The following is a 19,878-nucleotide window of genomic DNA, read 5'->3' as shown; positions in this document are numbered from 1 at the left end:
CGGAGCACCTAATCAATCTGATTCAACCAGGATTAGATGTTGAAATTAAAGAATTTTATATTCATGAAGGGATAGAATTTGGCTCCCTCGTAAATATCCCATGCGAAAAGAAACTCACGTGCAGGCTACACTCCATATTCTCCTATTTCCAAAGGACTCATTGAGATACGATAGAATCATCATGGTGTGAACTCAGGATGTGATGCATGGTATGGACTAGCCACACCCATTCTAGCCTTTCGCGTAACGTGGCATGCTAATTTCCGAATCAATTGTCATGGCACTGAGCACCCAAGCCAGCGAAGTAATCAGTGGAAGGCTAGCAGAACTGCGTCGGAAGGAGACAGCGACATATGTGGAGGCGTGGAAAATACTAGACACCCGGTTCGACGACCCGGGACACATAGACGCAGCGCGAACAAAACTCAATGCGACATGCTAGTGTCCATTATGAGGGCTCTCATGCAACGCGAGGAGGGGTTTTACTTTCCCGTAATATGCCGCTATGTGTTATGTAATAGCAACGGCAGTCTCATCATTTTGCAAAAGCAGAAGTAAAGCTTTAAAATCATGAAATGCTTTACCGAGAAGTCCAAGCATCTTGCCTTCAGCTGCGCTCTGCCTAGGCAAAACTAGTTGGATCGTGGCATACCTGAGTGCATAACTATCTCTTATATTTCGGTTCTACAACCACGATTCTCACTCTTGATACCTACTCAATTCACTGTTTTAATTCAACAAGGCCTAGTAACAGCAGTAGGATAGCAAAGTCAATAAAGCTTAGCTCAAATGATAGGCTACACTTACACAGCTGGCTGGTGTCTCATGTTAATCCTGATTTATCGTAGTCGGGGATGTCTATGTGGGTCGTAACCACATGCTAGATACCATACTAAATAAGTTGCTGGCGCATGAATCTAAGCTGAGACTAGAACAAGTCGCGGACGAAGTACGGACGAATGCAATGGGCACGGAGGATGTAGGAAATGCTGAGCTGGGAAGGCACAGAAACAACAAGACAGACAAAGCGTCGACAGAGCAGCAGTAGTGGATAGAATCAGCAGCATTAACCAACTTAACTTGGTGCATAGCTCATACCATCCCGTTTAGTTCTAGATATGTAGCTGCATTAAAGACAAGATATGTCACGAACAGGAAGACAGGTGCCACCTTGAATTTGAGGGAAAACAAGACCTCAAAGCTTCAGTTAAATATCCTAAAGCTACAGTTGAGTTGAATACTAGAAATCAGACGGCGAATCTTGATTTGAGAGATGCAAGATACCTTGGTAAATGTTTTTTTCTGGTTCGACATGTCACGTCATCTCTACTGTTACTTCTTAGGGTTTTGTAATGGCGCGATAACCCTTATGTAGATCTTTAGTTGTCACTAAAGATGTAGACAATAGCTTGCTAGAAAAGAGTGCGATACATGACAAAAGTCCATATCACCTGATAGCTCCAACATATTATTTATCTCATTTATAATCTTGGTGATCCATGTGCCAACCTTGGATGAAATTTGGGCCGTAGAAGCCAGTTTTAGAACGAATTTCACCGCCATGCTCACTGGCCTCGACGGGGCTATCTCCGCCCCGGCCCCGATGCTAATACGACGATCACGAGATCGTGGGATGGCATCCAAGATGCTGCGTGAAATCAGCTCTAAACTAAGAGCAGTTCCCACTAGAGAGAAATTGCTCCCGGTATGGATGTGAGCTAGAATGGTTGGGGGACATTCTAGTCTTCTTCTAGAAGCATTGAAATAGCGCGCTGTTCGGCCGAATTCTTCAACAAACCGGGTTTCTTGATCCCATCGTCTCTGCGCCCCTTGTTAGCATGACGTATTTCGAAGTTTCCAATGCATATTTGAGCTCGCGGACCCAAAATCTAGAGCCTTCTTTACTGGCCCTATTTTTGGCAGTGCAAACTCTGTTGTAGCAGCACTGCCAGCAGTATGAAGAGGTAAACCTCTCTCTTCATGGACCGCAGTTGGGAACTAAAAGCATGGATGCTGGTTTGTTAATGGATCGAAATAGTAAGCTACTGGGAAGATGGGGGGGGACAGCATGCAGAGGAAGCAGCGACAAGCTGTAGTCTAAGGTGGCACATGTGCATCGCACATTGCCTGTGAAGGAAGGCCTCTGTGCATCGTCATTCTTCGCGACGAAGAAGCTCCTGTACTATGCTTTGTATAGAGCTCACTGCTTCCGTCCGGCCGCTAGACGCTTGACTTGATAATGGGCCGAGATCCTCTATACAAGCATCGCCGTTCATCTATATAATGGCTACACCGTTCGTCTCCATTGCAGCAATAATTCTTCTCGTTCACTCACCATCGCTTACTTCTCTATCTTTCCTCTGCTCTTTTGCATCTGCATCTCTGTTCTTTTACTCATTCCAGTCGTTTTGTCTTCGCAGAGACTATCAGTGTCGATTCATATACCCACATCTAAGCACACCCAAACGATCAATTTTTCAAGACTTCATTTCCCTCAGACATCCATCAAAATGCAGCTCATTCACGCTATCGTCGCCCTTGTTGCCGCTTCCCAGGCTACTGCGATCACCTCCAACGCGAACCTCGTGGCTCGTTCCGGCGTTGCCGAGGCTGCCAACATGAAGGACAAGAGGGGAGAGGAGGAGGAGAAGAAAAAAGAGGTCAAGTGCTTCGATCAGTGCTCTCCTCACCCTGGCCAGAACCTTTGCCACGAATCAGCCCCTTGCCTCTACATTAGTGGTCAGTCCAAGTACTACTGTGGCTGCCCAGCTGGGCTCAAACCTAACGATATCTCCGCTGGAAATGCCTTCCGTCTTCCTTGGAGTGGCCAGGAAGGCAGAGTCTTCGTGAAGCCTGGCGTTTCTTGCTATAACCGTTGCGATGACATTCTTACCTGCGAGGAGGTCACTGTTCAGCCTCAGTGCTTTTAAAGCTAGTAATGGAGAGAAAGGGCAGCGAAGACAAGTGCTACCTCGAATGTGAGGGAAAAGGGCCCCAATACCTTGGTTTGAATATTATAAAGCCTCAGTTGTAGTACTATTTTAATACTAGAAATCATACAGCATAACATGCTTCTACAAATGCAATATATCTGAGTTGTTATTGGATGGCCATCTGTGGCCTCACATGCCATCATCTAGACTACTGTGGAAAAGATAGGGATCAGAGGAAGGAGACTAAAAGAAAAAAATAAAGGAACAACAAGAATGAGCGCAGTCAACGGACAAGCATTTGTAGCAATGATGAAAATAGCCAAGAGGAAAGGCAACACCTCGACTTCAACTTTCGAGCCAGCATAGAAGACATTAACAAAGCACTAAACACGGGGCCTGACACTCCCCTAGCTGAAATACGTAATAGACTGCCAACACACTATGTAGACTTATAGAATGCCTTTGTCCAAGCAGATGAGGAATCAGGATAGCTGAAGGCGGTGAGTGGAAGACAGCGTTACGTACACAGTATGGATCATGTGAATGCCTCGTTATACCATTTGGGATTGCCAATGGAACTTCCATATTCCAACGATCCACCAACCATGTACTGAATGAGTTCTTGGACAAATATGCCTCAGCCTACATTAGTGATGTAGTTGTATGGTCAAGCAATTCTCTGGAATACCACAGACAAAAAGTTGGCAGCATCCTAAAGAAACTTCAACAAGCAAGTCTGAGACTCGACCTCGACAGGTGTGAATTTGAAGTACAAAAGGTCAAGTACCTGGGCATGATCATCACAGCAGGAAAGGGTGTTGAAATGGATCCTGAAAAAGTGAAAGCAATTCAGGAATGGCAATCACCAACAACAACTAAAGGAGACCATGGCTTCTTAGGCTTTGCCAACTATCACCGAGACTTCATCAAAGGTTATGCTGACCTAGCAACACCACTAGTGGCACTCACCAAGAAGGACACTCCTTTCAAGTAGGGAGATACAGAAGAAGCAGCATTCAATAAACTGAAAGATGCCTTTGTAAAAGGTAAGATGCTGGCAAGCTGGAACTCCGAAGCACAGACGTGGCTGGAAACTGACGCTTCAGGAGTGTGAATAGGTCTCACCTCACACCAACTGGACGATTGAAGAGCAGGTGGAGGAGGAAAGAAGGGGTGGAGAAGGAGAATGATATTCCGGTTGAGTGCCGCATATAGAAGATGGTGAAACCGGGCAGGAACATAGTGGAGCGAGTAGATGTAGTTCACTCCCATCGATCAATAAAGATTCTATACGTTTAACAGAATTGTGCCTTGTACCCGTAACACTCAATGTGTATAGTTCATGCGTCAAGACTGCTAGAGTTAGTTGCCTGAGTAGTTCTATCTAGGCAGCTCTAGATAATTCCAGTATAGCCTCTAGTTCAAGCCAGCACTCTACAAAGGCAGACATACATGGGCCACAACGTTTAGCTCATGCAAGTAATTCTGCGCGTACAACTATCTATACATGAAAGAGTTGCCGAGGCCATAACCTTATTATCATCAGAGGGAATAGGCTGATATCTCGGTATCTCACCATTAATCTCGCATTTACCCCCAAGTTTCTTTTACTCTACTATGCCTGTTGTTTTCCTTCTTGCCCACTATACTGCAATGTGGCCCTCAAGCTTCACCTGTCTTCATAGCCGCTATATTCCCCTGCCAAGTGGTTGCAGGTAGCAGGAAAGTCCACCTTGCTAGAGAACACGATCTAATTTTCTAAACCAGTCACTATGCGGCTGGGCGGAAGTCACAAACATCAAGGGTTTTTCCACCAAAGTCGACGTTTCTCAAGAGGACAAATTTATCCAAGTCTCATGAATAGAAAATCCGGAAGACACTTTGGAGCCCTACAAAGCTGTGCTGAGCATTTGGGAAAACCAAAGTAAACTTGAGACAGGAAAGCTCGAATGAATAAGATACGACGGAATTCCCAGTTCTGATCTTATAATCCTTGACAAGGCCTTCGAAGTGTTCAGCTACGACCCTGAACCAAGTATGATGTATGATATTTCCGTACCAAAAAAACTCCCTAGTTGATAGTCAAATCTGTAAGTCTTTAGGCACGGCATCTAACAGTAGATATTAGGAGGACGTACTGAATGTCCTGTGAAGAAAAGGAAAGTGAACATAAGTTGTTCTGTATCTATCCAAGTCTAGTCTGAGGAGCGGATCTCAGCATGTTTATCATGCCATGTTCTGGATCACCTTGGAAGAAGACCCTTGATGTCTGATACTGATACTAACCCTAACGCTTGGGCGAACTGGATCAGGGTCAGCAATCCTAGTAACCCTAACTTAGGTTACTGACAGCATCATGTGCAACAGATGCCATGAAATTGTTCATTAAGTTTGAGGAGATGCGCAGCCGCCATATTAGAACGTTCGGCTTTGGCAGAGTCATGACCGTGGGAAATAGACCAGAGTTTTCCATCCTACTTTCGGGTGTATGTAGGCTAGCTGTTAGGGTTATTGGCTGAGATCTAGAGCACAAGCCTACGATCGTACCCTCATACACCAAGTTTCAATGACTAACTACGGTGAATTTAGTAGTTGATATTGAGCTAGAAGTGGCATTCAAAATACCAAGTTATCTATTTACGAATAGCAAAGTGGGATGTGGGGATTAGGGCTGTAAGGCTAGTAGTATGAGAGGACTAATTATAGCTGATACTTTAGGGCTATCACATATGAAGCTTATCATTAATTGGCATTAGCCTACTAATTCCCCAGAGGTTAATTTGCCTCATTACGTGGGCTCTAGGAATAGCATTAGACCAGCGCAGTATCAGTGAAATAAAGACCCTTTCAAACTTGTTGAAGAACTTGAAAGAAAGACAGGCAATTATCACTGGAAGCACCAACTATGCACAAATCTAGACGTTCCGTTAAGCCAAGGTACTATTGTCATGCGGTACATACTAAAACCTGATAGCTTAGCTCAAATGATAGGCTACACTTACACAGCTAGCTGCTCTCTTATGTTAGTCCTGATGTATCGTAGTCGGGGTGTCCATGTGGGTCGTAACCACATGCTAGATACCATACTAAATAGGTTGCTGGCGGATGAATCTAAGCTGAGACTAGAACAAGTCGCAGACGAAGTACGGACGAATGCAATGGACACGGAGGATGTGGGATATGCCGAGCTAGGAAGGCACAGAAACAACAAGACAACTAAAGATGTAGACGATAGCTCGTTAGAATAGAGTGGCATACATAACAAGAGTCCATGTCACCTGATAGCTCCAACATATTATTTGTCTCATTCATAATCTTGGTGATCGATGTGCCAACCTTAGATCAGATTTGGGCCGTAGGAGCCTGTTTTAGAACGAATTTCACCGCCATGCTTACTGGCCTCGACAGGGCTATCTCTGCCCCGGCCCCGATGTTAATACGACAATCACGAGATCGTGGGATGACATCCAAGATGCTGCGTGTAATCAGCCCTAAACTAAGAGCAGTTCCCAGTAGAGAGGAAATGCCCCTGGTATGGCTGTAAGCTAGAATGGCTAGGGGATATTCTAGTTGTCTTCTAAAAGCATTGAAATAGCGCGCTGTTCGGCCGAATGCTTCTCCGAACTATGTTTTTTGATCCCATCGTCTCTGCACCCTTGCTAGCATGACTTATGTCGAAGTTTCCCATGCATAGTTGAGCTCGCGGTCCCAAGATATAGAGCCTTCTTTACCTGGTCCTATTTTTGGCAGTGCAAACTCCGTTGTAGCAGCCCTGCCGGCAGTGTGAAGAGGTAAACTGCTCTCTTCATTGACCGCAGTTGGGAACTAAAAGCATGAATGTTGGTTTGTTAATGGATCAAAATAGTAAACCACTGGGAAGATTGGGGGGACAGCATGCAGGGGAAGCAGTGACAAGCTGCCGTCTGAGGTGGCACAGGTGCATCGCACATTGCCTGTGAAGGAAGGCCTCTGCGCATCGTCATTCTTCGCGATGAAGAAGCTCATGTCCTATGCTTTGTATAGAGCTTGCTGCTTCTGTCCGGCCGCCGGCCGCTTGACTTGATAATGGGCCGAGATTCTCTATACAAGCATCGTCGTTCATCTCCATCATATCTACACTGTTCGTCTCTATTGCAGCCCTAACTCTTCTGATTCACTCACCATCGCTTACTTCTCTATCTTTCCTCTGCTCTCTTGCATCTGCATCTCTATTCTTTTACTGATTCCAATTGTTTTATCTTCACGGTGTCCATCAGTGTCGATTCATACAGCTACACCTAAATAAACTCAAACACTCCATATTTCAAGACTTCCTTTCCATCAGACATCCATCAAAATGCAGTTTATTCACGCTACCGTCGCTCTTTTTGCCGTTTCTAAGGCTACTGGCAGCGCCATGGCCTCTTCTGGCACCACTGAGACAACTAATATGATGCTGGAGAAGAAGATGTAGCCAGTGCTCCAGACGTGCCCCATACCTTCAAAACTAGCACTACCACTCCCTGTGGCTGACGGTCTACAAAGGGGTTGGTACGTGAAGAAAACAAGGCATGGGATGCAGGATAAAGCTTGAGGAAGATGGTCGCGATTTATCATGGTACAGATTGCGAGGACGTACTGAATGTCCTTGAAGTAGAAGGAGGGTGATCTGTGATTTCTTGGTTGTCTTGTCTATCTATTGGTTGAAGTGCGGATCTCGACCGATCTAATTCTCACCTAAGCGCCCGGACCAAACAGGGGTCATGAAAATAGCCCTTCCTTTTAGATTTGCTACGGGCGGTTATCTGAATCATTTTGTGTCACGATATTCAACCAGAGCGCTTCGCCAAACTCGTTGGGGGCAGCAATCTGATAAGTGCTGCTCAGTTATCCACTGACAGTTTACCCAGCGTTAATCCGACTAGAGGCAGATTCCCCACAATCCCAAGGCAGAAGTGTCCCCGCATGCATTGATTACATTGTTCTCTTTCCCCTCTTTCCCCTCTTTCCTCCTAAGGACTTCAACCTCGAGAGCTTCATACCTCCACTTGTACTCACGCTATCTCGTCTACACACAGGCCTAGTCACATTCTGGCGAGAATACATATTCTATGAGGAAGGAATTCCATTCTATCGAGATCTATAATTGTAGTCTCCCTATCGCCATTAACAATTTAATGCACTATTAATACAGTTAACAGTAGTGGCTTTTTGATGGGGAAATAGCGATGACCTAGCAGTTGTGACTTTGACTTGATGCCTAGCTCATTGTGTCGGTAATCTGAGTTGGGATTATCAGGATCGCTGTCCCTGACTAAGTTTAGCCAAACATTAGGGTTAGTATTAGCAAAGCCTAATACCCTGACAACACATTGAGTGTCGTGAAATTGCTTGTTGATTGAACTCTCCTTCTGTATTGCAAGGACTCTGACTATGAGAGATTTTGTTGAGAGAACTTCCATGAGTGTTCCGGAGAAGGTTCGGGTAAATAGATAAGACGAGGCGCTTATTTGGGACAAGGGACTGGTATACATGTATACATGGAAAGAGGGGTAAACCAACTTTTCATTGACTACATCATACATTTCAGTACCAGTTTCAACAGATTTATAGTTGGGCTTACAGTCACGTGCTCTTGCCTGCATACCGGATTAGTCATGTCCCGACATTGGGCAGTGAACAGCGCATCTGAGATGCCAACTTGAACTTTTCACAGTATTTGCGTGACATGGTCACATTCCATCTACTTCTTTCTGATCTTGATTTCCCACTGGAGTCTGAACATATGGCTTTCGCTATAAAGATGCTTCTGTAGACATCTAGTTCCCTGTTTCTTTGCGTGGTTCATCACATATTTGTCTTCTTTACCCACCTCGTATAGCCTTGACTTTTGCTCCCCATTATTGGGTCTCCAAAGGGAGATGGGCGCGGCTACACAGCCAAGTAGCCATGTCCAGCCATTCAAGATCCTCTCTTTGGGTGCGTTATCCTTACTCCCGTCTGTTATAGTACCACTAACAATCACAGATGATAGAGGCGTTGATGGACTATCCAGCCTTGTAATCCTCGAGAATATCATAGAAAATATCCAGTATGCCGAAGATCTTCCCGATATACCAAAGCCCTGCCAGAGATTTGACCTCATTGGAGGTGCAGGGACAGGAGGGTAAGGCTCTTCCTAAGCTTGTGTATTTCTGCAATCTTACTAACAGCCTTCCTGCAGCATTATTGCAATCATCCTTGGCCGTTTGGGTATGTCAGTTGGCGACTTCATTGAGGCATACAAGGAAATATGTAGTGCCGCATTCACTACAAGAGAGCAAAAATGGCTGGCGAGACTCAAGACGAAATCGACACCAAGGATATTAACTACGAACCTGGGAAATGCCTTGAAAAGTTCTTTTCGGGAGAACCGTCCTCTTGACAAAGGTATCCAGGGGCGGGAAGGGGACAAGTCTACGGCGAATACATGTCAACATGAAAACGAAAGGTTCTTGGATCAAGAATGTGTCAAAACGCAAGTTCTAGCTCTCTACTCACTCGCTGGAGCACAAATCTAACATATCTCTATCCTCATACAGAGTCGTTCTGGCCACGACGACGGTCAATATCGATGCACACCCAATACTGTTCAGAACCTACCACGCTACTGCTAGCTTGTCCGAATGCAAACTATGGGAGGCGGGCAGAGCTACATCTGCGATGGCTAGTCTTTTCAAGCCTATAGGCCCTCTCACAAACGCTCTCAAGGAAATTGCAACTAGCTCTAAAAGAGTCGCAGATGGACTGGAAAGAAAGCACCATGGCAAAGAGGAGAGACACTATCGGTTTAATACTGCCGATGGCCCAGGCGCAATCGCCGCTTCAAGTTGGGTTGAACCGTCCGAGGTAGCAGCCCATGCACAAAATTCTATCAACGATAAACGACATGATATCAAGAGCTTCGCCAAGATCCTGATAAATGGCTTTTCGCTGGTTTCGGGACAGCCAGAGAAGCTAGCTGGTCAGTACAACACAATGGGAGCTTTGCAGGAATTACCGGAACTAAGCTAACAATTTTCGCAGGCGCCGTACCAGTCTATCATATTCCATTTCACGAAAACCTGAAATTTGTCGGCCATCAGAACATGCTCTCCCAATTAGACAACAAGCTCTTCACCCGGGCCGGATTTCAGCAAGTTGCACCGGTAGGCCTGGATGGCATAGTCAAACCCCAGGTAGCCTTGAAGCTTGCATATACAGTGAAGGCAAAACACGCCGAGTACTCTGTCTTGTAGCTCACTACTGCAAGTATAGATGGATTTCGTAGTTCCTTCAAGGAGCTTACTGTGGCACTAGGAATCGAAACATCTGATAGCCAGGATCCACGGATACTTGTGAAGAACTACTTAGATGCCAAAATGTGTGGAGAATGGCTTCTTTTTCCCGGCAACGTCGACGATACCGGTCTCTTTGATTCTGCTGGCAAAGAGAGTAGAATCAGCACTTTTCTGCCACAGAGTGAGGAGGGGCGAGTTATTTTTACAGCGAGATCTAAAAAGGTCTCGTGGCTAGCTGTTGAACGCGATAGCCTCGAGCTGGAAGAAATGTCACCACAGGAACTGACAACTATCTTGATGCGCAGTTTGGAAGGCCTCAATGATGAGTCACGCCAACGGCATGCCACCTCAATCAATAGTCTTCTTAATGAGCTATGCCACCCACTATTGAGCAGCTGCATAAGCTGTGGATTAGGTGGCTGTCAACCAGGTATCCATTGCTGAGTATCTCGAGCTTTTGAGGGAGTCAAACGAAGACAAAATTGAACTCCTAAAACATAATCATCTGGAGAATGCACACTTGGACAATTCCCAAGGCGCTATGACCACCACCCAGGTTATTACCTTTCAGTAAATCCAAAAGGCTTCGCCAAATATGGTGAATCTACTACGGTTTATTGCGAAAGTAAAGCCAAAAGCCATCCCCCAAACCAAGTTGCCAGACTATGGGAAGAAGAAGTCAATGGTGTTGCTGATCACATGGCTTCAATATTTCCGACCGACGAGTGGGAAAATCGCTCTCTTTAGCGCCAATACCTCCCTCATGCATTGCGTGTTGTCAAGAATGAAAAGGCCAGTGATGAAAGCTAAGCTCAGCCGGAATTCAAAGTTGGCCAATGTTTAAAGGGCGATGGCAATAATCGAAGTGCCGTTAAACTGCTTGAGCATGTGGTAAAGACTAGAGAGGAAGCTCTAGCAGTTGATCATCCTGACCGTCTGGCATCTCAACATGCGCTTGCAGGAGCATACCCTGCCGATGGCCAAATCGAGAAGGCAATTCCAATGCTTGAGCATGTAGTAGAGGTGTAAGAAGAAGGTCCAGCAGTTGATCATCCTGACCGTCTGACATCTCAACATGCACTTGCAGAAGTATATTATGCTAGTGACCAAATCGAGAAGGCAGTTTCAATGCTTGAGCATGTGGTAAAGACTAGAGAGAAAGCTCTAGCAGCTGATCATACTGACCGTCTGACATCTCAACATGCTCTTGCAATAGCATACCGTGCTAGTGACTAGACCGAGAAGGCAGTTTCAATGCTTGAGCATGTGGTAAAGAAGAGAGAGGAAGCTCTAGCAGCTGATCATCCGGACCGTCTGACATCTCAACATGCGCTTGCAATAGCATACCGTGCCAATGGCCAAATCGAGAAGGCAGTTTCAATGCTTGAGCATGTATTGAAGGCGACAAATGAAGCTCTAGCAGCTGATCATCCCGACCTTCTAGCATCTCAGCATGAGCTTGCAGGAGCATACCGTGCCAATGAGCAGACCGAGAAGGCAGTTTCAATGCTTGAGCATGTAGTCGAGAGAGAAGGGGAAACTCTAGCAGCTGATCATACTGACCGTCTGACATCTCAGCATGCGCTTGCAGGAGCATACCGTGCTGGTGACCAAATCAAGAAGGCAGTTTCAATGTTTGAGCATGTAGTCGAGGGAGAAGGGGAAGCTCTAGCAGCTGATCATCCTGACCGTCTGACATCTCAACATGCTCTTGCAATAGCATACCGTGCTAGTGACCACACCGAGAAGGCAGTTTCAATGCTTGAGCATGTGGTAAAGACTAGAGAGAAAGCTCTAGCAGCTGATCATACTGACCGTCTGACATCTCAACATGCTCTTGCAATAGCATACCGTGCCAATGGCCAAATCGAGAAGGCAGTTTCAATGCTTGAGCATGTATTGAAGGCGAGAAATGAAGCTCTAGAAGCTGATCATCCCGACCTTCTAGCATCTCAGCATGAGCTTGCAGGAGCATACCGTGCCAATGAGCAGACCGAGAAGGCAGTTTCAATGCTTGAGCATGTAGTCGAGAGAGAAGGGGAAACTCTAGCAGCTGATCATACTGACCGTCTGACATCTCAGCATGAGCTTGCAGGAGCATACCGTGCCGATGGCCAAATCGAGAAGGCAATTCCAATGCTTGAGCATGTGGTAAAGACTAGAGAGAAAGCTCTAGCAGCTGATCATACTGACCGTCTGACATCTCAACATGCTCTTGCAATAGCATACCGTGCTAGTGACCATACCGAGAAGGCAGTTTCAATGCTTGAGCATATAGTCGAGGGAGAAGGGGAAACTCTAGCAGTTGATCATCCCGAACGTCTGGCATCTCAACATCCGCTTGCCCAAGCATACCACCAACCTCACGCTGCTATTAAGCTGCTTCAGCATATTGTCGAATTAGATAAAATCACCTTGGCTCGCAATCCCAAGCATCAGTTGCGAGCACAAGAGCTACTTGAACAATAGTTCACACATCAATTTGGCCCTGGATGTATTGAGTTAAGGTAGTTCCATCGACCGTTCTTTTCCAATATCAATTTCAATGATTTATTTTCTGCCAGCTGAGCCGGTGTGTAGACACAAACATGCGGTTATAAATTCAAATATAAATATCTCATAGTCAAAGTCCTCAGGGGCAAGAAGAAGGAGGAAAGTTCAACTAATAGAAGCAATTTCATGACAAGTATCAACATGTGAATCCTCAGACTGATTGTGTGATTCCTCTTCCTTTGCATATATTGAATTGAATTATATTTATTTAACGTCTACGGGAGTCACAGAGATCAAATGACACCGGACTGTTTACCAGGCAGAGTTGACCTCTTGCAGAGTTCATTACAGAGTTTTGACGAGCGAAGCGCAGCTGCTTCAAGCTAACTTGTCACTCGTTTCAGTCCTATCGTGGTTGTAATACAAAAGAAAAGAAAAAAAAACGAAAAAAAACAAAGCAGTGAGAAGGGCGTAGATAGGGCCAGTTCAAAAGGAAGGTGTCAAAGAAAACCAGATTGTAGCTCGGTCCTAATACTTCCGGGAAAACACACCCGCCGCCATGCCGTCCCTTTTCAAGCACTGATGCAGCATACCCTTCGCTTAGGGTCAGGTTTCTCTGCTAGGCTAGATACTTGCAACTTCAAGAAGCTTTCGCATAAATCTCGTCAACAGTTTCTTGCCATTACCTCGGCATTCCCACAGATGGCCAGAAGAGCCCTACGATGCAAGCCGCCGATCGGACCCAGGCGGAGGACAAAGCACCCGACCCCTATAAAAATGGGGCCGGAAAAGCGGGTCCCAAGGGCAGAGCGGGAGCACACCGGACTCGAAAATGCGATCGTACATATATAGGAAGATGATAAATACAACAACCACCACAACAGCATGCAACCATAACTTGTAAAAATTAGCATCCTTTCGCGGGTGTATTATGGGGGGTGAGCACGTGGCAATTCCCAGTGTTGTATGTCTTCTTTTTGGTGTCTTCCCGTGCTAATTCCCCTGTTATAAATGCCGACATCTCCAGTCTTGGTATCACATACGACCATAGCTTGTAGAAAGCACGGGATCCCGTCCGCTCTCCCCTAGTTAACCTACAAAGCGCTGGACTAGTACTACGGTGGGTGACCACGTGGGAATCCCCAGTGTTGTATGTCTTCTTTTTTGGTGTCTTCTCACGCCGATGCCCCTGTTATAAATGCCGATAACTCCAATCTTGATATCACATACGATCATAGCTTGTAGAAAGCACGGGATCCCGTCCGCTCTCCCCTAGTTAACCTACAAAGCGCTGGACCAGTACTACGGTGGGTGACCACGTGGGAATCCCCTGTGTTGTATGTATTCTTTTTGTTCTTTTTTCTACTAGTACTAGCACTGGTAACGGACATAATCCAGGAGCAAGGAGTGTAGATCAGCAAGTACAACACTGCCTGGCTATAAGGAGGAGGACGGACAAGGGGACAGGGGGGACGAGGGGGACGAGGGGGACGAGGAGGCCGGGGACGAACGGAGGGCAGAGGGGAAGAGAGATGAGAGAGGGAGTGCTTTTTAAAAAAGAAAAAAAAAAAAAAAAGAAGGAAAATAGAAGACAAGAGCGGATGGAGATGTCGAAAGGACGCGGAAGAGAATTCGGAAGGTCCTTTCTCCCGACGCCCAGGGTCTACTAAAAATGCGGCAACCGCCTCGCTGAACAGAGGACAAAACCGACGTACTCCGCCAGGGCCAACACCCAGGGCCGACAGCCGTTGGCCTCTTAGACTAGATCACTATATAGGTAGGGCGCCAAAAGCCAAAAAGAACCAGGTAACCAATCCTGGAAACACAACCACCCAACCAGCGGGGAAGCCCTCGGGGCAACGTCTTCCGGAGAAATCTCCTGGCCACAAGGCTAGACCCTCAAAAGTCATAGGAGTATTTCGAAGAGGACGAGTACCTGCAACTGCTGACTGCCCGGAGGAGGGGTCGGAAGACGACATCTTCCAACTCCCCTTCCGTCCAGAACATGCCGTCGTATTACCGGGAAAACTGGTAGGTAGACGCTAAATAGTACATACATACATACATACTGCCTGGCTAGATTAGCCTGTATCTACACGGCTAGCAGTATAGCATGTCTAGATCCTTTCCTGTGACTACCTAGTATATCACTCTTTCTATTGTAGTTATAAACATTCAACCAAATCTTCCAATTCAGGTATCTAAACAAAAGTACTTGAGACTCCAGGCTTCATAAGGACATTGGGAGCAAACTAAAGTGATCCCGATTTAGCAGAAACTTGGGACACAGTAACTATAGTAGTAGCTATTCACTATAAACTAAGTGGTAGGAAAAGCTGTCAGAACATGCCTACATAAAAACACGACCTCAAAGATCTCCTAAGTCAAATAATGTTGCGTGGCGTGTCACGGTACGCTAGCGTCTTCTGCATGACCGTTACAGTACGCTAGTGTTCCTGCATGATGTAACAGCACGCTAGCGTCCTTTGCATAACCACCGTCCGTCATAGCATGATACTGTCGTCCGCATGACCACCGTTTCTGCATGACCACTGTTCCCACGCTACTTTAGCGTTCCCTGCATGACTGCTGTCCTGCTCGATGCTGGAGCCTCGCTCACCGCTACCAGCCTCACACCCCACTGTAGATCTTGTCAACTACAACCTGTGTAGATATATAGACTAGATAGAACCTCCCTCTGTTACCTGAATGTTGCTCCCCAAGCAACGTCCTCGTCTCCTACCCTGAATATACTGAACTTCCTGTCCCTGTCTTCTGTCCTGGTATCTGTTACCATCCTGAACATCCTGTCCTGCCTGTCCTCGTCCCTGTCTACCTGTCCTGCCTGTCCCGTCTTTGAGCTATTGGGTTAGTCTCATAGAACCTTCCTGCCTGCCCGTGACATTACGTTGCTTCCACCCATAGACACTGACGAGATGTCTGCCCGCCCGGAACCCCCGATCGTGCCTGATAGCTTCGAGAGCTTCAGCGAAGGGGTTACCAACCACACTGGTGCTTGGTTTGAATATGTCCGCTCCTTATTTTCATACGCTGATGAAAAAGAACAACTGCCCCTCCACCAGACCCGGATGCCATGGACCTGTCCCATCAACGCCGCGCCTCCCGCCGAGAAAGGGGTGAATGCTACCGTTGCGGAATAAAGGGCCACCTAGTGGGCCAGTGCCCACAACCCGATAACCGACAGCTCCGCTCGGCTGCACTGTCCCCTTCCTCTACTGCCGCGACGCCCCAGGTCTCCTGCTCCCACCACCGCCGTGACTCCTTCTCGTCCTTCCACTCGGACTGCCCCAGTGATGGACCAAAAAAAAGGAGCTCGCCTGGAATAAGCCGCCCCCAGGTGGAACCTCCCGGCGCAACCCCGAACCAGATTATTCGTATCTCGGCCGCTGCTGTACATGGTCTTCCAATTGAGGAAGAATACAATCAGCGGTCAGATCTTATGATCCTCCCTGTGGAACTGTCTCTTCAAGACCGTTCCTTCCCGACATACGCCCTGACTGACTGTGGTGCAGAAGGAAAAGCCTTCATTGATGCCACCTAGGTATCCCTGCACCGAATTCCGACCCACCCCTCCGTTCTCCATTTGGAATCGAAGTATTCGATGGAAGAGAAACGGAAGCTGGAAAATTGAATACTGCCGAAACCACTGCAACGTTCCTGGAAAGCCCGAGAAGCTTCGGGCCTTACACAACGTCCCCCATAAAGATCGACCCAGTAACTTGCCCCCACGACCCCAGGCCCTTCGCAACTTGAACATTGTCCCGATCTCGAAGGAAGGTGCCATTGCCTATTCCCGCCGGTCTGCCTGTCGACTGTTTGTGACGACACTGGAAGAAATCGATCGAATCCTGAACCGTCCTGACTCCCCGGACTCTGCAAGTCCCCGGAAACCTGAACCCTTTTCCCTGCCCGCCGAATTGTCAGATTTCACCGATGTTTTCTCCCCTCGCGAGGCGGAAAAACTACCACCACACCGACCCATGGATCACCATATCCCCCTGGTGGAAGGTGCGAAACTGCCTTTCGGGCCCCTGTACTCCATGTCCCGAGACGAACTGAAAGCCCTCCGTGAATGGCTCGATGAAAATCTCCGGAAAGGTTTTATCCGCCCCAGCTCCTCGCATGTTGCCTCTCCCGTTCTGTTCGTGAAGAAGGCTGACGGAGGACTGCGTTTCTGTGTCGATTATCGTGCCTTGAACGCTGTGACCATCAAAGACCGATACCCGCTGCCTTTAGTCAAGGAAACTCTGAACAATCTGCATGGAATGCGCTACTTTTCCAAGATTGATATCATCTCCGCTTTCAACAACCTCCGAATGACTGCGGGAGAAGAATACCTGACTGCCTTCCGCACGCGTTTTGGCCTCTTTGAGAGCCTGGTCATGCCGTTTGGACTGACGGGAGCCCCGTCCTCCTTCCAACGATACATCAACTCTTCCCTGAGAGAATATCTCGACCTGTTCTGCACGGCGTATTTGGACGACATCCTGATTTACAGTCGTACCCGTGAAGAACACACCGAACACATCCGTGCGGTCCTCGAACGCCTCCGCGCCGCTGGATTATACGCCCAGGCTCCTAAGTGCGAGTTCTACTGCACTGAAACCAAGTTCCTAGGCTTGATCGTCGGCCGTGATGGCATTCGAATGGACCCAGCCAAGGTCGCAACAGTGCGTAATTGGCCTACCCCGAAATCCCTGACAGATACCCAAGCCTTCCTCGGCTTCGGTAACTTTTACCGCCGCTTCATTCGCGACTTCTCTAGCTTGGTCGCCCCGTTGACACGCTTGACGAAGAAAGATGTCCCTTTTGTGTGGGATTCTACCTGCGAATCAGCGTTCCGAACCCTGAAAGACCACTTCTCCTCTGCCCCTGTCCTGGCCCATTTCAATTGGGATAAAGACATCATCCTCGAGACCGACGCGTCCGATTATGTGTCAGCTGGTGTCATGTCCCAATACGATGACGATGGTAGCCTCCGCCCTGTTGCCTTCTTCTCCAAGAAGCATTCAGCAGCCGAGTGCAACTACGAAATCTACGACAAAGAACTCCTGGCCATCATCCGCTGTTTCGAGGAATGGCGTCCTGAACTGGAAGGTGCCCCTTCGCCTGTGAAGGTTATCACCGACCACCGAAATCTGGAGTACTTCATGTCTACGAAGCAACTCAACCGCCGTCAGGCCCGTTGGTCTGAATTCCTGTCCCGATTCAACTTCCACATCGTTTACCGCCCGGGTAAGCTAGGTGCGAAGCCTGATTCGCTCACGCGCCGGTCAGATGACTTACCCAAGGAGGGTGATGACCGTCTTCTGCACCAGAGCCAAACCGTCCTGAAGAATCACAACCTACCCGATGCTAGCCGCCAGACTCGCCTGAATCAGATCGTCCTGCCGACGAATCTGCAAGAACTCTTCCGCACTGCATATGATTCTGACCCTGTACCCCGTGCTGCCTTGGCCGCAATCCTGAACCCTGAAACGAGCCGCCTGCCGACACTCACCCTGGCCGAGTGCTCGGAGCGCGAAGGCTACTTGTACGTACGAGACCGCTTGTACGTTCCCGAAAGCGATGCCCTGAAAGCAGAGCTCCTCCGCCTGTACCATGACTCTCCTGTCTCGGGACACCCAGGTCGTTCCAAGACTTACGACCTCCTGTCCCGGGAATACTATTGGCCTGGCATGGCAAGATACGTCGCCCGCTGGGTTCGCCAGTGCCATACCTGCCGCCGCGCGACACCCTTCCGTGATGGCCAGAAAGGCCTGCTTCGCCCGCTGCCAATTCCCGAGAGAGCATGGCGTGATATATCCGTTGATTTTATCACCCACCTGCCCAAGAGCAATGGCTACGATGCCATCCTTGTGATTGTAGACCGGCTAACCAAGATGCGTCATCTGGTTCCTTGTCACGGCAACTGTAACGCCGAAGACACTGCCCGTCTGTACCTGAAGAATGTCTGGAAGTTGCATGGCCTTCCATCGACTATCGTCTCGGACCGAGGACCTCAATTCATTGCCGAATTTTGGAGGTGCCTGTCTCGGTCCTTGAGAATTGAACCAACCCTGTCCTCTGCCCACCACCCAGAAACCGATGGTCAAACCGAAAGAATGAATTCGGTCTTGGAACAATATCTACGTGCGTACGTAGCATATCTACAAGACGATTGGGAAGATTGGTTGCCACTAGCCGAGTTCTCTGGCAATGCGCATTACTCTGAAACCACCAATATTTCCCCTTTCTTTGCGAATTACGGATTCCAACCCCGGATGGGATTCGAGCCAATCTCCGACCTGCCCGATTCCGCCCAGTCCCGAGACGCTGCTGCCTTCGCTGCCCGAATGGAAGAGATAACAGAACTGACCCGTTCTGAAATGGCAATGGCCCAAAACTTCCATGAAGAGCAGGCGAATCGGCACCGCCAGCCACCTCGCCAGTTCCAAGTTGACGACAAAGTCTGGCTTGACGCCCGGACGATTCAAACCGCCCGGCCTCAGAAGAAGCTAGACTGGAAGAACTTGGGACCGTTCCGCATCTGCAAGATCATAAGCCCGTACGCTTACAAACTTGAGTTGCCTGCCTCTATGAGGATTCATCCTGTTTTTCATGTGTCCAAGCTCCGATACGCTGACACCTCTGATCCCATCCCTGGTCAAGTTCGTCCACCTCCACCTCACGTTGAAGTGGCTGGACAAACTGAGTACGAAGTTGAAGAAGTCTTGGACTCCTTCTGGGAACGCCGCGGCCGTGGACGCCGCCCCCGCTTGAAATATGTTGTTCGTTGGACCGGCTACGATGACCCAACAACTGAACCCGCCGAATACCTGGAGAATGCAAAGCAGCTAGTGGAAAACTACCACCGCCGTTACCCTGACAAGCCCGGCCCCTAGGTGAACCCTCCTGGTTACCCTCTCGGCATCGACGGAGCTCTGCCGTAGAGAGGGGGGTACTGTCACGGTACGCTAGCGTCTTCTGCATGACCGTTACAGTACGCTAGTGTTCCTGCATGATGTAACAGCACGCTAGCGTCCTTTGCATAACCACCGTCCGTCATAGCATGATACTGTCGTCCGCATGACCACCGTTTCTGCATGACCACTGTTCCCACGCTACTTTAGCGTTCCCTGCATGACTGCTGT

The 19,878-nt window shown here is 48.0% G+C and overlaps 3 protein-coding genes across 3 annotated transcripts; all 3 read left to right on the top strand.

The window, feature by feature from the left end:
• Positions 1-2,510: 2,510 nt before the first annotated feature.
• On the top strand, positions 2,511-2,930 carry HOO65_070261 (uncharacterized protein; the record flags this gene model as incomplete). The annotated part of the gene is made up of 1 exon (XM_071001287.1): positions 2,511-2,930. One exon carries the CDS (start codon positions 2,511-2,513, stop codon positions 2,928-2,930), a length of 420 nt encoding a protein of 139 aa, XP_070856979.1.
• A 6,307-nt stretch (positions 2,931-9,237) lies between these two features.
• HOO65_070260 (Tetratricopeptide-like helical domain) lies at positions 9,238-12,700 on the top strand (the record flags this gene model as incomplete). The annotated part of the gene is made up of 7 exons (XM_071004843.1): positions 9,238-9,326; positions 9,494-9,915; positions 9,978-10,099; positions 10,190-10,557; positions 10,768-10,801; positions 11,129-11,248; positions 11,468-12,700. The coding sequence occupies 7 exons, from the start codon at positions 9,238-9,240 to the stop codon at positions 12,698-12,700; spliced, it is 2,388 nt and encodes a 795-aa protein (XP_070856978.1).
• A 2,960-nt stretch (positions 12,701-15,660) lies between these two features.
• On the top strand, positions 15,661-19,629 carry HOO65_070259 (Retrotransposable element Tf2 155 kDa protein type 1; the record flags this gene model as incomplete). Its single annotated transcript, XM_071004814.1, has 2 exons — positions 15,661-15,861; positions 16,258-19,629. 2 exons carry the CDS (start codon positions 15,661-15,663, stop codon positions 19,627-19,629), a joined length of 3,573 nt encoding a protein of 1,190 aa, XP_070856977.1.
• Positions 19,630-19,878: the final 249 nt, after the last annotated feature.

This window comes from Ceratocystis lukuohia (genome assembly GCF_044167205.1).
Source record: "Ceratocystis lukuohia strain C4212 chromosome Unknown Supercontig7_pilon, whole genome shotgun sequence".
Classification (NCBI taxonomy): Eukaryota; Fungi; Ascomycota; class Sordariomycetes; order Microascales; family Ceratocystidaceae; genus Ceratocystis; species Ceratocystis lukuohia.
Note: the sequence above shows the minus strand (reverse complement) of the source record. Positions and strands in the feature narration are given on the sequence as shown.